Source organism: Falco biarmicus, chromosome 1, assembly GCF_023638135.1.
Source record: "Falco biarmicus isolate bFalBia1 chromosome 1, bFalBia1.pri, whole genome shotgun sequence".
Lineage (NCBI taxonomy): Eukaryota > Metazoa > Chordata > Aves > Falconiformes > Falconidae > Falco > Falco biarmicus.
Window position 1 is genome coordinate 115,451,244 of NC_079288.1, and position 17,174 is coordinate 115,468,417.

At 41.6% G+C, this 17,174-nt stretch overlaps 1 protein-coding gene across 1 annotated transcript in view; it reads right to left on the reverse strand.

Annotated features, from left to right (window-relative positions):
* NAA15 (N-alpha-acetyltransferase 15, NatA auxiliary subunit) overlaps positions 1 to 16,956 on the reverse strand; it is a 46,566-nt gene extending 29,610 nt beyond the window's left edge. The window contains exons 1-4 of the mRNA XM_056321881.1: positions 16,739 to 16,956; positions 3,265 to 3,349; positions 2,285 to 2,389; positions 1,412 to 1,569 (exon numbers count right to left, since the gene is read on the reverse strand). Of these exons, the coding sequence (XP_056177856.1) occupies positions 1,412 to 1,569; positions 2,285 to 2,389; positions 3,265 to 3,349; positions 16,739 to 16,792 (402 nt within the window). The 5' untranslated portion in view covers positions 16,793 to 16,956. The remainder of the gene's footprint in view (positions 1 to 1,411; positions 1,570 to 2,284; positions 2,390 to 3,264; positions 3,350 to 16,738) is intronic.
* Positions 16,957 to 17,174: the final 218 nt, after the last annotated feature.

Below are 17,174 nucleotides of genomic sequence, written 5' to 3' on the forward strand. Positions count from 1 at the left end.
AATAAGTTCACTGAGGACCTATGTTAGCGGATGGTTCCACACGGCTCTTGAGAACAAAATGTGTTCTTGGCACACTAATATTACCCTTATTTGAAAAGGAAATAATCAATGAAGACATCAACTAATGTGCTTTAATGACCACAACTTTAAAGGTGCAAGGAAAACCTGAAAAGATGAAAACCTGACTTAACTCATCATCCAAGGTCTCTGAAGTAAAAATATCAAACATTTATTTTTGCAGGGAAAAGGAGTATCTTACTACAGCAGACTACATCAGCTGAAAAACAAACAAGTTTGCAGGCACAAAAAATGTAATTTAGGATGATCTAAGGGGGTTTTTTCCCCCCCGATTAATGTTTGAATTATAAATATTTAGGGTGAGCATTGTCATCTTTCTCTGGATGGCAAAGTAGGTAACAAACACGTCTTCTATAGTCATTGTTCTGTCTAATCCTGAGCCATACACGGATCACAGGCAGCAACTATGACTTAAGCCTGAACGACACGAGCATTTCTGCAACATGCAAACTAAACAGAAGCTGCTAGTTTTTTAAGAAATAAAGGTATTGTCTAACTAGACATCAGCTCACAATTCAAGACAACAGAAAAAAAATAAAACTACATTAGGAGCAGCATTTGTAGAGAAGACAACAGAAAGTCTGTATTGTTCTTTACAATTGAGGCAAGGCAGCAAGTAACTGGGTGCTGCATTAACAGGCAGAAAGAGGGTTCCAATCTGAGTCACCAAACTGTGTTCAGCTTTACTAAAAAAATAAACAGAAAAAACCAATACAGTAACCTAAACATTCTGAGTATTAAATCAAGAAAAGAGGAATATTCAAGACTTCCGATCCACAATCTTACACTGGAAATGGCGGGAAATGCAGGGAAAGATTTGGACCCAAAGGAGCTGTCACTAATGCCCAGGTTGGCTGGGAAGCAAAATATGATGTTCCATGCAGCATACCATTTGTTTTGCATTGTTACCCACTGCCAAGAGAACACCGGTGGTCACCGATTTAAGGGAGGAAGGATATATTGTAAAAAGTTATTAAAAAAATAGAAACTCCTTTGCCTGAGTAACAGTCATCATCTGAACACATTGCCTTTTACCTGCAGGAATGCTTCCAAAAAAATAAAGACTGGGGAACATCTACAGCTGGATTATACAGCATAAAAAAAAAGCAAACAATTCTGCACTGAGCAGAAAAAGAATCATTTAATGTGCCATTAAATCAGTGTAATGTACAGAAATTGCTCAGTGGCACATCTGCTTTTACTGCCAGAAAGTACTGGGTAGCAGTTTTAACACTGGATCTAACTGTATTGTTTTTGGAAGCATCACTGAACAATGTGTCACCTTTGCTGCAGTTCCCTAGAAGTTTATAATAAATGCAGTATGTGTACTTACCCTGTAACCTTCAAGATCCCTCATTTGAATCTGCAGCAGAGAAAGATCTCTCAAGATTTGAAGATTGTCTTTGTCCCATTTCAGTGCATTCCTATAGCATTTGATAGCTTCGTCATACTTCTTGTCTGACCTCTGAAGAAGGCCATAGACATGCCAACCTGGAAAACTCTGTTAAAGATTCTATTGAATTTGAGCAGGGAGAAATTAAGACCCAACACAGCACAGAGAGCAATTGTTGAAAAGCTCTTAAGCCATTTTAGAAATGGACAGTAACATTATAATCATTACAATTCTCTTCTTTAGCTGTGTAAAAACCAGCTGCAAACTGAAGACAGAGAACTGCTTGCCCATTGTATGTACAGGTTACATATAAGATGCTCTAAACTGTAGTTTCATGTACTAGGGGAAGAAATAAAGTAATAGGTTCTCTGAAAAGACTATCAGGCTTACTCGAACACATTTTTGAATAAGAGTTTATATTAGACAACTGAAGTGCTTGCACTTTCTGCATTCTAAGTATATGACAAGTCCTTATCAATGTAGTGGCAACTACTGATGTTTTTAAAGCAAATCACACACTTAAAATGCCTAGTTCAGCCCACCACCAGTTTAGAGTTGCAGCTTAATGATAAAAAAGTACTTGGAACATGACAGAGTAGTATTTGAACCAACTGTGACTGCAAGGGTAACTGCAAACCATCTGCCCTTTGGATAGGGTAGACAAAGTGCGATGTATTGGAAACAAAATTTGAAATTCTGAACTTACAGTTTGAAGCCTAATGGTACTAGCTTCTGTTGCTATTCTATAAATCAAGTAGTTGTAGAAATAAACCGTTTTCCATTCACAAAAGAAAGCTGTTTCAAAAAGGATACAGACATGGCTCTTCAAGTCATTCCTTAGGCCTCTACGCACAAGTTCATAAGCTTCCTCTTTCTTCCCTAGACAGTTCAATGTTAGTCCTTTCATTGCCAAGGTCTCTAACAAATAATAATAATAATAATAAGATTAAATAAGTATCAGTCATTTCCATAGGGTTTTAAGCTTAATATAGCAACTCTAAATACAGTAGAAATGCAAATTTAGACTCAGTTATCAGCACCAAGATTTTGCATTCTTTTTTCACATGGAAAACTATACTGGCAGATCATTCACTTAAGTACATCACCTACAACAATAAAATCTATGCATCACTTCCACCAAAATGTGAAGCAGCGTTTTACTTTAAAGGCACTTAAAAACTGTCTGGTCTACAAATATCTTGAAGAGTGTTTTCATTTTTCCTCCTCTGCAAAGAAGCATTATAACTAAAGTATTTACTCACAACACAGACTTCCACACATCCACCCATGCCAAATTAGTTGGCAAAGGAAAAAGAAAATTTCTGGACAGCAGAAAGAAACTCTCAACTCAGTATTAAGAACCAAACATCTTTTTCTTCTTTTATAGTAAGGCTATTCCTTCAGAAAAAGTAGCAGGCCACAGACCTGACTGGCATACCGTGCTGAACAATAACCAATCTCTTCCTTTTGTCTTTCACGTCTACATGAGTGAATAACAATTTCCCCTGAAAAGTCATTTAAGCAATACATACTTGTATTAAGAAACATGCACTGTGCTATGATGAATACTAGACTTGCAGCACAAAGATAAAGAATGGTAAGCTATGACTACTGGTAAGACCAGTCTTTAAAATTACAAATCTTAGCAACGATAACTGCTTAACATGGCGCATGTTCCTGGATGCCCTTACTGCTTTAAAGGCAAAAGGTTAACTATAAAATGCTATAAATATAAGACTTACCCCACCCTAAAGCATAGGGGGAAAGAGCACATGCCATTTTTAAAAACTTACCTCCATGTTCCGCAAACTTTGGGTTAGAAAGGATCTGTTTACAGAACTTCAGACCATTTCTATACTGCTTATGTTCGTAACACCTCTGTTGAAGAAAAGCAGAATACATTTATTAAAACAATTTAAAGTGAAATTATTTCTGCACCCCCAAAATTAGGCATCAGTGCACCTAGGCCTTTCAGAAAATGTACTAATATTTTAGTTAACCCTGTTTAATGTGCTTCCTGACATTAAAAATACTTCACATGCCCTGAAAAAAAGAAGCATATGTTAGTAAGAACACGAACTTAAATGTATAACTGAAGATCATTATCATACAGCAATTCCTTGGCTAAGATGCCACAGGAAGTGTTAAGTGCCTACAAAGATTCAAGTTTCCAATAACATAAAAGCAAACCTCATGTCATAACATATTTTGGTGAGCATTCAACTCACTTTGGCTCAACTATCTCTCAGAGAAATACCACGAGATAACCTCCAACAACCATACAAGCGAGAAAAAAATTTGAAATCGGAACTTGGCTTAAACTATCTCTGAAAGCAACTTCTTACTATCAATTTGAATACCACATCTCTCATACACATCCAAACTTTCAAAACTGGGATATACTAACATTATCTTGCCATTCTGGAAATTAAAAACACTCCTCTACAGTTTTATTATATCCAGCTGTAATGATTGACCTGTGTTTGAGTCATTTCGTTACACAAGATGACAATGCAAAATGGCACACAGAACGAACTTTTAAAACCAGTTTTAGTATTTTACTTCTGTTAATCCACTCCCCGTGCTAATCTTTAAATTGAAGCCAAAGGAGGAAGAAGTAATGTTGTAAACACCAATTCATATGCTTTAAGTCACTTAAGCAAATCCTAGGAAATTCTTCGTTTTCATTTTACTGTGATACCAATGCCCCAACTTGAGTCTAAGAATCAAGAAACACACATTGCTTGAGCACAGACCCAAATCCTATGGTAACTGACTCCGTAACAGGTCCTCACTGGCTCCAGTTGAGCAGTTCTGGTGGCAGCACGGCTGACAGGAGTGTAAAACTAGGTACAGTGGACAAGTTTTCAAGTCCTCCTAAGTCAGTCATAGTTCAGGATTCCACCTTTCCTCACTGCTCCAAAGTAACTACGCAAGAGCATTAATAAGCACGTATTGACACCATTTTTTCTCCAAGCATTTCCATCAAAAAAAAGTCCGGAGAGGCAGACCCAACAGGTCAGGTCATCAAGCAGAAAATCCTAAGAATAAAAATTTAAAAGGTTACATGGATGTTATGGAAATGCTCAAAAAAGAAAATGGCTTATCTACCTCAACTTCTCTGCTTTACATTGCTTTTGCATCACAAAAGGTGCTGTTCAGCATCCGGTTTTCTCTTCCGAAGCACAGATGGAAACACCAACAATAAACTTCAAAGGTGTAAAAAACTGGTATACCACTATGTGGATGTATTATTTGCTAGGCACTGAAGTATCAACGCTAAAGACCAAGAGGCATCACAAACCAAGGATCTTGCTCCCCCTACCCTGCTGCCAACTTTTGGAGAAAGGAAATAATGGGAAAAGTAAAGAAGAGGAGAAAAAGGAAGATGCCCAGAGAGAGCATCCAAAGCAAGACTGACTCAAAGAGGAATGTATCAACAAAGAGCGACAGAATGGTCTGGACTGGAAGGAAACTTCAAAGATCATCTAGTCCAATGTCCCCGCCACAGGCAGGGACATCTTTCACTACATCAGGTTGCTCAAAGCCCTATCCAACTCTGACTTTGAACACTTCCAAAAGACAACACCCTCTGTCAGCAAGGACAGGAAAAGTTGGCAGGGCAACCACCTAGCCAAAGGAAGATTAAGGGTTAGGTAAGAGGAAATCTGTGTAGGCTTTTTTTTTTTTTTGTATTTTTATTAAACTTCACTGGTTATTATTCACACCTTTTAGTCATTACCTGCTTTCAAGTAGCTGGCTGAGTCACTTTAATCAGCCACTGGCCACAGCTGACAGAGCTTACAGGTGACAACACAACAGGGTCAAGCTTTTTTTTAATTGAAATCATCAGTCATAAAAGTTACCACCCAGGCCTCCTCCCTGAAAGCAGAACCTCCATTTGCTCCCACCTAGGTAGTTGTGAAAGCAGCAAAACCTGTCACAAAAGTGGTGCAGCCGCAGGAACTTAAGAACACGTCTCGAGTCGAACCAAGGCACTGCCACAAGGAGAAGGGGTACTTAGGGGTTTTGCAATTTGCCTTTAAGTACAGCTGCTCTGATGCTGTCTATCTACCATTCTATGAAATCTTATCTCTAAACAGTTCCATTTTACATACTCTAACAACCAGCCTTTCACCTTGAAGTTTAAGGAAACTCAGCCAGGATGGTATATATATGCTAAACACAGGAAAATTTGCACATAGACTTTTCACAGAGTAAAAGTACCTTGCATTATTAAACTCACCCAGAATTGTAACAAGTTCTCCCTTTAGGCTGCAGGGAGGAAAAGTTTATAAGTTTATACCCACTTATGTCGACAGAAAGGTTCTCATCAACCCAGACGACACTGGGTAGGACCAATAAATTATCAGGAACTGATCGTGTACGTGTATCGCCTGAAGTACCAAATAAAGAACCAGCCATAGCTGCACATAATCCCCAGCAAAGTATCAGCTCTCCATTTTCAGGTGTTTTCCCATCAAGACAAGTTGAAGAATTTCTCCAGCCTTTCAGATTAATACTTCAAGCCTACTTCATTCTATTAATGGAACCATTTCAAATTGTGTCATTTTATAAGTTTCTCTATTCTATGTATGTATTCTATGTACACTGTATTATTTTGACAGTGAAAGGAAGGGAACAAATGAAAATGAGGTCATGCTTCATCCTCTTTCAGAAAAGAGATTGTTTCATCAAAGCAGGTCCAACCACCTCGCTAAGATTTTACTACTTGAAGCCATGCATATATACTTATCTCCTTCTCCAAAGAGGTTACGGACTAACAACCTTAAATAAATGTGTGTACGACAGAGAAGGAAGTCAGGAATGCAGCATATGCCACCATGGGTGGTACAAACCTTGGTGAAACTGTGGCTTCAAGGAGCAGAAACACAAAAGAAAAAAAAAAAATTTAAGAAAAAGGAGACAGTAGATACCAAAAAGGGGAAAGGAGGAACAGAAAGAATAACACAAGTAAAGATGAGCATGAATAATACACAGCCTGGGAGAAAAATTCCCTAAGGGAATCAGTAGTTTCTGAGTAAGAGGAGAAAAAAGAACCAGTAATTAAAAAAAATATTAACAAGTAGGAATGGTGACATCTCAAGTATTCTTGGGACGCTGCTGGAAGCAGAAATGGTCTTCATCTGGGTAGTTTGTTTCCTCCCAGATGAACAGCTTGTAGTAGTCATTCCCAGGCCTCCGACCCTTACTTTGGGACAGCTGTTCTGCAGAAGTAACATACTTCTCCGTTGCAGAGACCGCTACAAAAGTGTGGTTGCCTCCTCCAAGCTGAATTCTTGCATATATACACTTCCAAAGCCAGCAGCAAGAGCCTTCTTGTGACGCTTGACAGACAAGTGCTCCAGCTATGGTTTGTGACATCATGCAACGAAAAAACATAAAAGCTAAACTTCTAAAAAAGTAAGGTTAATGCTTTAAAACAAAAGAACGTAGCTCTCTATCAGCACTTAATATCTATTACACATTTGCTGCCCTTCAAAGCTTTTCCTTTAGTAAATTACCAGATTTTTAAAATATCTAACAAGCTTTTCTATACATGTCATGGCTAGACTTACAACCTACTCCAAACACACCAAAACTATTTTTATACTCTAACTCATTTTCCGTATTTATAGCAAGGAAATAGCACCTGCTCCAATGCAATTCTACAAAGAATTAATAAGATGAAGCAGACAGAGTCAGACTCCTTCAAAATCATGCAAGACTATAGCAGGTAGGAGAGAACTTGCATTTGCACAGCTCTCCCCGCCTCCAAAGTATTTATTCAATGGATTTGTATACATGGTGATTACTAGACTGCGATTGTAAGGAACACAGCTAGACCATATTCTCTAGAAACTGAAGTCTGAGGCGGAAAGAAGGCTCACGTGCTGGTGTTTGGATGCCTTCACTGTATTAGGGCATCTGCACAAAATCAGTCTTTGGCCAGCAGATGTCTTACACATGGCTCAGCATGCCAAGTGCGAGTGAATTCCGCTGCATTTCTTCCTTGATGGCTGCCATAAAGAAAGGTGAAAAGATTTCACTATTTATGGCTTACTTATGTCTAGACAGCTAACTGCTAGATGGAGTTTGTTCCCCCCTTGCCACAGATAATCCAGTTTTGAATCTTCCCCCTCTAGTGCACCTACTTTCTAAACCTCGTTACCAAACCTATGGCTAGCAAATAAGACTGACTTGATTCTTAAACAACTACTCTGGTTACCTGCAAGGTTATATGCAAGGGCCATGCTACTGATTATAGTTGCATTCCTAAGGGCTGCTGACAATAGCAGAGATGACTTTTCACCCAAACTTAATTCAGCATTGCTTTCTTTATATATTGCATAAGCAAATACATCTTCACAAATGCATTTTAGAAATTTGACGGTCGTAAGTTTGCAATGTAGAGAAGTAGGCTCTAATTCATTGCTACCTGTAAGCAAGCAGCACATTTTACCTCTGACATATTCCTCCTCTCTCAAAACACAGATTTTAATGGTCAAGTACATATGTTTTCAACTAAAAAGCAAGGATAATAGTCAAGTGCAGTATTTTGACATGCAGGTATGCATCTCAGCATCAAATACACAGCACACGGCAAACCAGATTCTGCCATTACACATGAAATATTTTGCACATATTCACTTCCAGAAGTGCAATTTCTTTTTATCACAAAGCAGTCTTCCTGTCCTGCAAGCATTTAGTAACTCAAGTAAATATTTAATAGCCATCCCAACTTAAATTTGCTATTTGTAAGACATTTTATAATCACTACAAGTACAGACTGAAGTGTTCTGGATGTTCAGTAACATCAACAGTTAACAACAGATCTAAGCACAATGCCAGGAGTTACCATCAGTCTTACCAGAAGCTTCATAGCCCAGTGAATCTACACTGCCACCAGGTATGACTTGACTTAACCTAAGCAAAGAATCACCTAGATCATGACACAGAAAGCAGAAAACTCCCTTTCTAGAAGGGCACTTGAGAAGATGCGTATATCCAATCTAACGTTCAAGAGCATTTCAAAACTGCTTTGCAGTAGTAAAAAAAAAAAAAGTCTCATGAAAGTCCATCCAGGATGGATTTTGCAGCTGATTAAACAGGTGAGAAGCAGACCCAGAAGCATCTCATGAGCAAGCTGAAGATAGTCATAGCAGAACATCATACAGGAGAACCTGCCTTTTGTCTTCTTAGCCGGACGCATGCAAAACTAGAAGTTTTTCCAAAGCAAAAAAGGTACCATTTGCTCCCCAAGCTCACAAATGGGAACACTGGGGTGTTAAGTGACTGCTTGCTTTTTATTCTTACTTGGAGGAGCACAGCTAGTTACAAGAATGGGGTGAGAGTAAAAAATCAGTCCCAGGCATGTGGGATGGGATCACATTCTCAATCATTATGCCCTTTGAACTGGAACAGTAACAGAACAATAGCATGCAAAGTTTATTAAAAGAGACAGAAATTTACAAAGCACAGTGTGAAAAACTTTTAACCGTTTTCTCTTTGAAGATGACATATTTTCCCACGTCACACTTAACCCCCACAACACCAATTTTTTAGACTCCTGTATCTGCAAATTAATGGCATTAAAATGAATGCAAATTCAAGTTGTTTTAAAAAAACCCTCAAACAAAACCAACAAAAAACCCAAATGCCAAAACACCACCAAAAACCCCATCGGAAATCCATTCTCAGTGACTGTAACTCCTTTCATTAAAGCAAACATCCTAATTTAGTCAACGCTATGATGGCCTAGCCAAAGAATGCGATTTTCTTCACCAAACGAGTACCAAAACTGGATTCAGCCACAAGAGACAGTGAAGATGCAAACTTAAAACTTCTCATCACCAATCCAATGTGCTCAGCTCCTCTTCCTCAGCAGGAGACACGGCCCATGTTATCGTAAGAGGCAATACACTGCAGACTATTCCCCAGCATACACAAGAGTCACCAGACAGGACAACTGATAATATACATGGGCACAGGCAAATGTATTACTTGCACCTGGAAGTCCCCAGGAGAAAGGATGATGGGTTGCTCTACCAGAACAGTTCAGGGATTCCACGCTCTGCCATCCTCTCCCCTGAGGGTTTGTGAGGCTTGAGGAGAACCAAGGTGGACAAATCCCTTCAACTACAGTACAGGGATGTGCTCCTTAGCAGACTCCACAGTTTCTCCCAGTAGCAGCCATGAACACGTACGCTTGCAGCATCACATAGCAATGTTGGCAACTACAATGCCAAGACCTTTGGCAGCAGAAAGCATTAGTGTAGCTGGTCTTTGCATTAGCCAAGGTGTGCGCTTACAACGCACGATATGCATGTCCGCCACTCAGATGCTATCCATTTCTTCCAGCACAGTTCAGATGCAGCAACTCAAAAGATACTAAGTCCAAGCACTGCACAGCTCAAGGCTGCTTTCCAGCAGTTACTCTCTCTACAGCTAGACTAGATCAGGTCAAGTCTCTAAGGTGGCACTAATTCAAGCTAAATGTAGTAAAGAAGATTCTGAAAGCTGGAAGCATTAAGAGCAACTACTCATGAATTAGTGGGTCTTTTGAGCACTAGCCATATCAAACAACTACTCACCTTGAATTAGTGGGTCTTTTGAGCACTAACCATGTCAAACAGCTCAACAGCTCTAGGCAAAAGCTTCCACCACACTGATTCAGTTCCATGACAAATAGAAGATGTATAAACCCAAGGACTGAACACCACCACCACCTCCCGCCAAAACAAAACTTACAGATACATTAATGCCGAAAACTCGGGCAAACTTGCAGAAGTTCTTTTGCTGTCAGATTGAAACCAATCCTCTTCCATTGCTCTGCAGTGTTAACGAACAGAACTGATCTTCATAAGAAACAGCTTTAGCAATTGCCTAATTTAAGGGACTAAGAAACCCTCCTCCTGCACAGCCCACCTTACTTTTTCAGAAGTGACAGATACCTTCATAATTAGCATTGCTTGGTAGAATATAACCAGAGGAACAGAACAAGTTCAAACTGAAATTAGTTAGGAAGAAGGTAAGAAACATCTGTGTCTTTTCATTTAATACTGAGGCAGTAATAATAATTTTTTATTAATAATGTAATAATTCCTGTATTTGATGAAATCAGTATGGGAACGGCTGCTGACAAATAAGTTACCGGTCTTACAGAAGTAAAACTAGAAATCTGCACTCACTGAAGCAAGGCTATTGCTGAAAAATTCATTATTCTACATCAGTTCTGTTGGCCACTAGTTGCTTACTTTAATCTCTCCTTCCTAGGGAGAATTACCATGAATCTGGCCACGTCAACTAAGATCAGCTGACTTCTGTGCCTTACCCTGGGAACCCTATGTTCAGGCTTCACCTCTGAATTTAGCATGAAACTGACTGTACTTCACAAAAGATCAGTCTGTATAGGATGTATTTGGCTTTTCATGATCATCTGAAACAACTAAGTAAATCAATTCCAAGATATGGCATGAAAAGTGCTAAAGGAGCCTACACAATAGGTTCTTCTGGATTTACACGGACACTCCAACTCAGCTGTATCACACAACATAGCCCAAGACACGCGGTAAGGCTACTGACATTTTCTACCCATGTATTATATGACCAGAGTACTCTTCACCCTTAGCTCTGAGGTATGTGAGATGTTGTCTTGTAGCATTGAGCTGTTGCGAAATAGTTAAATGTTGCTAGTAAGATAAGAAAGGTTGTTCTTCAACATTACAAGGCTTGCTAACCTGATTGCGTAGTATCATAGAAGCAAACAAATCCTTGTAACAAGTCTCGCTGATCTCAGTTTTAACGGGTGGCAATGAATAATTGTTCATTTTCTCCAAATGCCTTATAAGAAAAATCAGAAAGGACGTAACTCCTTATCACCACTCTTGATGCATTGACCCAGTGCTGCTGTGGATGAAGAGATTTAAACCTGAGATGCCCAGCAATTGCAACCAGCAAACACTCATTAAAAAAAAAAACAACCCCAAAAAAACCCTTTGAAAAACAGGAATAAACACAACTTGATCAAATTCTAACCAAAATAAAGGGTACTGGATGGATTAAGTCTATTTCCCCAAATAAGGTTAGTTTCAGATCATTACAAACCCCACTACCCCACTTCGGGTTTAGCTGAGAGTACCTATAGGTAAGACTGGCTATGATCTTCCAACTGAAGAAATTAGGATGCATTTCTGTTATGAAAATACTTTATTAACTGAAACAGCTAATGAACAAAATTATGTTGCTCCTCTGTAATTTACAACAGGGAATCCTCTTTCTACAATTTCTGACAGCCTCAACGACAACAAATGCCCTAATTTGGTGAAGAGGCTTTAGTAACAGCAAGTATTGCTCAAGCAATTCCTTCATAGTATCCTAGAGTCTCAAACAGTAATTTCTTTCTTTAACAAGTTTGAGAAGTATTTCTGAAAAACAAGAACGGTGACTCTGCTTAAAGCAGCAGGTCTGTTCTTTACTTCCATTCCAATGTTTAAACCAAGACATAATTTTTTTTCTACTACTTCTGGCAAAGCCAAGTGATGTATTCCTTTTGGCAAAGGAAGAAACAAATGACTGACATCTCAGCAGCAAAGATACTGGAAAAGCCTTCCTAGTAATTCCGTGTTTCAGATGAGATAGTATGTGGTGAAACTCCAGTGGTGAGCATACTTGATTACTGTACAGTCATGCAAATGCAACAATGATTGCATACAAAATGTGCTAATTTACTTGGTTACTGATAAAAGTGAAGTTCTGGAAATCAGTCTTTAATCTTGAACCAAGATCAATTAAGAGATTTCAAAATCTGTCACCTCAGCAAACTTAAAGTCAGCACCTGAACTTCTCCGAGACAGATCATTATTTTTAAAAGAACTGGTGCTGGCAAAAGTATTAGTGAAGGAGAAGCACAGGTCTGTCTAGTTTGGAAGTGGAGGGACAGGGAACAGATTCTGGAATGAAGAAACAGGAAGATGGCCCAGCAGGAGGGACTTGGCATATTTACAGCAAAGACATTGAAGAGACGCTGTTCAACAGGCTTTTTTATCATCAGGAAGTTCCTGTATCTTTTGGTAGAATGCTTGTCAAAGCCAGCATGGAAAGAAGACCGTTCAAAGACAAAAACCCTCAAGCACAGCAGCATTACTGTAGAAATGACCACCAAAAGGCTAAATTCAAAGCCCCCTCCTCCTGCAGCAGACACCTTGGTTACTGTAATGCCCCACTGGAGGACACTGGTTCTGGCCATACCCAATTAAGCCTGCCCAGCACATAAGGTAACTGATCCAGAGATGTAAGATGTACGGCTCTCCAGACATCATGAAGACCACAGAATCACCAGTCCTGAGCAGAGAAACTCTGATGAGCATACAATGTAATATACACAAGCCCAGACCAGCATGGCACCTTGCTTCTCCAGGATGCTACTTCTACAGTATATACCAGTTATAAATCAGCAAAACTACCTCAACACGGCCTGAACACACACAGTTCCTCACTTGAATTGTTTGTCTGCATCATAAAATATGCCTCGCTTCTTAAATACTTGGACTTCTTTCCTCCCTGCTTAAACCATATTCAGCTAGAGGCTAAGCCCACTAGCTATCGTGAGAACTATTTGCACCACTTACTCTGCCAGACCATCATGACGCCAAGAACTTTATTCTCTGCTGTTTAGAGGAACTGGAAAACTCTTCCACATGATGTATGGCACCTCTAGCAACTTTGTATTTTACATTTGTTCAATACATTTTCAATGTATTTAACTTGTACATCCAAACAAAAGTTAACTGAATATTGTCTTTTGGATTGGGGGGAGGAACCCAACCAAAAAAACACCCTGAACTTATTTGACAAATTGTACCTGACTAGATAAGTGGCTGAATGATTTGGCAACATGCCAGGAACATTCATCGGTTATATTTAATTTACAAACATAATCAGACAGTCCTACAACTACTAGTTTTATACTTGCTAGTAAGGGGGGTGGGGGGGATGGAGTAAACCACTTTTTCCATTACTTCATACTGCATCCAGCCTCCTGGGTACCAAAGAGTCAACTTCTCAATCCCTTCAACTCCTGCGTTTGCTATTCTACCCTTTCCTCTGCCTCTGCCTGAATTCTTGAGTAATCTCAGGACTTCCTAGAGATGATGTGTGTCCAAAATAATGATACACACTCAATTAATTTTAAATGTTCAAATGGATCAAAAACCAAAAGAAAAAATGTAGAGATCTACTTTCCTCCTAAACTCCACAGAATGTTTGAGCAGAAGAACAGGAATATCTACCTGCAGACTTAACAGTAAATAGTTAAAACTTTAAGCAATATAAACTAGAAACTTTCTTTTTAACTGAAGTGCAAGTTTAAGCAGAACAATGATCAATAATCCTGTGGGTTGTTGTTGTTTTGTGGGGTTTCTTAATTCTAATTATGCAGATCCTGTTCCCTTTGTACTACAGGAACACTATACTGTCAAATGCCTTTCAACTGGAAAAACATTTCTATTGGAACCTCCACATACCTGCAAAGTGACTAGAGAGGTTAGTCAGTGTGTTGCAACATGCAAAGACAAAGCGCACACGCTTCTGAACTCAGAATTTGTCAGTTAAGTGGAAATGCTGGCTTGCACGCAAACCCATACACAAAAGAAATTTACTGATCATGTAAGATGCTTACTACACGACAAACAAACAAACTCTGTTAAGTTACTATTGCCTTTTGCTATGGAAAGCTAGGCAGCTTGGTGTAGACCTTAATGTTTGTGTTACAGGCGTACTTCTTAAAAATGGCAAAGAATTGAGGCCTCAGGAACTTAAAACACACACAAAATCAACATTTTTTCTTTGTTTTCTGCTTCACCTACAAAAATACAAGGCTGCTGCCTACTTCACTCCTGTGTTTACTACCTCCACAAAAATCAGAATGATTTTCTATTTCTGTAAACAGCCTGTGTCACAGCAATTATCTATTTGAAGGGTAATGCATCCTTTTGATACCACTTGGGCTGGTTCTCAAAACATCTGCTGGGGAAAAAAAAAAAAAAAAAATCTCATCCAGGCACACTCAACAGAACTCCTCCATGGTCCACCCCAGCCAGAAGACAGCATGTGCCAACCCAGGGCCAGACAATCAGACCACCTTGTTAGCTGCTCAGGGGCTCAGGGGTCCTGTCAGGGAGCCAGATGCCCAGGCAGACTCAAGCTCCTCTTGCTGCTGTTAAACCACTCATGGGCCAGAGGAAGACGCAGCAGGGGATATGGCATAACGAAGGGTTACACTCTCCTGAAAAGAAGGTGTAGACTGGCGAGGCTGCAGGAAGAGAGAGGTGGAGTAAAAGCATAGGAGTATGGAAGTAATGTACATCTCGCTAATTCAAGCCAAATACGTAATCAAAACTTCACAAAGTAGGGTCATTATCCATAACAAGGCTGAGAAGTGGTTCATTAGCCAAATTTCCAGTGTGATGAAAACCAGCTTTAAGGCTTTTCTAATCGCAGGGCAGTCTTAACACTAAACTACATATCACAGGCTCATCCCTGCAAGATAACAGGAAAACACCAAAATGCCACAGTAACTTTCAGCCTACCCAGTTTCTGAAACTCCTGTGTCTGTATTGAAGAATTTCAGTTTAAAAAACAAAAGGGACAAAATAAAAATTGCTTCAGTCTAAGAAATCTGCTTGGACTGGAGCACACCTTTCTCTTTTCTGACCTGAACCAAATCACAAAGCTTTACCCAACTTGCATGTGCTGAGCCAGCATTTTCTCCAAATAAACTCTTGTTCTTCCCTTTTTCCAGCCATCCATACAAGTACTCAGACAGTCATGCATCAAGCCCAGGAAAAAAAAAAAAACCCAAATAAAAAACCACCCCAAAAAAACCCCACAACCCCCAAAAGTTTTAGACACAGACAGGCTCCTTGATTCAGTCTGTCTGGGAACTGCACAAGCCATCCTCAATGCAGGGGAAGGTGGGCGAGTGAGCAACAAGGCTACCGCTTTTGCAGCTCCCAACACATTAAAAATTACACACTTAGAACAAGGCCACACCAACTCCCAAGCAGGACCGAGTCTTTCCAAGGAAAATAAGCTTTACAGCTCCTTGTACCTACTTTGTAACCCTAAACGAGACTGCATGTGTCATGAGATGACTGGTCTGTGGATTTCTGGTTCTACAGATTTATTTCATTTTCACAAAATATTCTGAAAAAGCAAGTGACTGAAGATTGCACACACTCCCCCCCCTTAAGTGGCAGCGGTTTACAGAGCAGTAAGCCTGCTCTTACTCCAAGAGGACTGCAGTACCCTTCTTGCTTCTGATCTTGGGAACAATCCAATATAGCAGCCTAAGCCTCTTTGGAAGAGGACATGGGATTTTTAGACAAAACTGACTTTTTTGAGAGAAAACAACATAGCGCTTGACCCAGATAACAGAATTTTCTAAATCAACCCGCTGAATTTATTCACTAATATAACTCTGTTGTTTTCCACTCGGCCCAGAACCTTGGTAAGACAAGGTTCCCACAACACCTGCACCAAAGCTGGAACAAGTTCCTTCAGACGTGCGCAGCTCTGTTACACTTCAGTGGTATTTGGACTGTACTCTTAACAATCGCATCCTAAAAACCAGGTTTAATGACCAAATCCCACCGCAGTTTCCCGCATCCACATGCCAGCTGCCGCCCAGAAAAATCGATTTGTCAAACTTTAACGGGAGTTAGCTACAAGTTAAAACTTCGGGAGGACTTCAAAACCTTCATCCTGCTCCGCTTCCTCCTTTGAAAGCCATCTTCCCCACCGACCAACAAATCTGGCCCCTATCTACACCAAAAATCTGGATTACTAGAAAAAATCAAATAAAAAATAAATAAAAAAAACAGAGGGCAGCTGCAGGCGGCATGCCCGTGAGTGGAGCACCGCGGCGGTATTCTCACGGAGCCGCTGGAGCGTCCCGCCGCCGCCAGCGCTGGGACACGGGTCACCTCCCGGGTCACCCCCCGGGTGGGCGAGCTCGGAGGGGCGGCCGCCCCCCGCTGCTGCCCCGGCCCCGCGGGGCCGCGCCCGGGCGGGACAGGGCGCGGGTGACAGGCGCCCTTCGGCCCGGCAGGAAGGAGCCGGCGGCCGTGAGGGCCGGGGCGGTGGCGCCGGGGCTCCGCTCGCCGCCAGCCCAGGGGACGAGCCGGGCCACGGACCGCCGCTCCCCCCCCCCCCGCCCCGCCCGCGGCCCGCCGCGGCCGAGCCCGGGCCTGCCGCCCCGCCACTCACCAGGATGCGCTTGAAGAGCGCGTTCTCCTTGGGCGGCAGGCTCACCGACGGCATCCTCCCCGCCGCTCCCGCTCCCGCCGCTGGCTCCGGCGCCGCCGAGGGGCTCCGGGGAGGGGGGGGTGGGCGGGCGGACTGCGTCCCGTCCCCGCTGCTCGGGCGCCGCTGCCGGGAGGCTCCCCACCGGACTCTGGCCGCCGCTACCGCCGCCTCCCTCCCCACCCACCCCCCGCCCGCCCTCCCTCCTTCAAACCGCCGCGCTCTCGCCGGCTGCGGGCCCGGCCCCTCCCGGCCGCCGCCGTCTGCGCGCCGGGCTGCCCCGCGCCGAGCCCCGGGCGGCGGCTCACGTGGTAACTGAGCAGGCCGGAGCGAGGCGCCGCCAAAATGGCCACCGCCGCGGCTTCCCCAGCCGGGTCACGGCGGCCCGCGCGCATGCGCC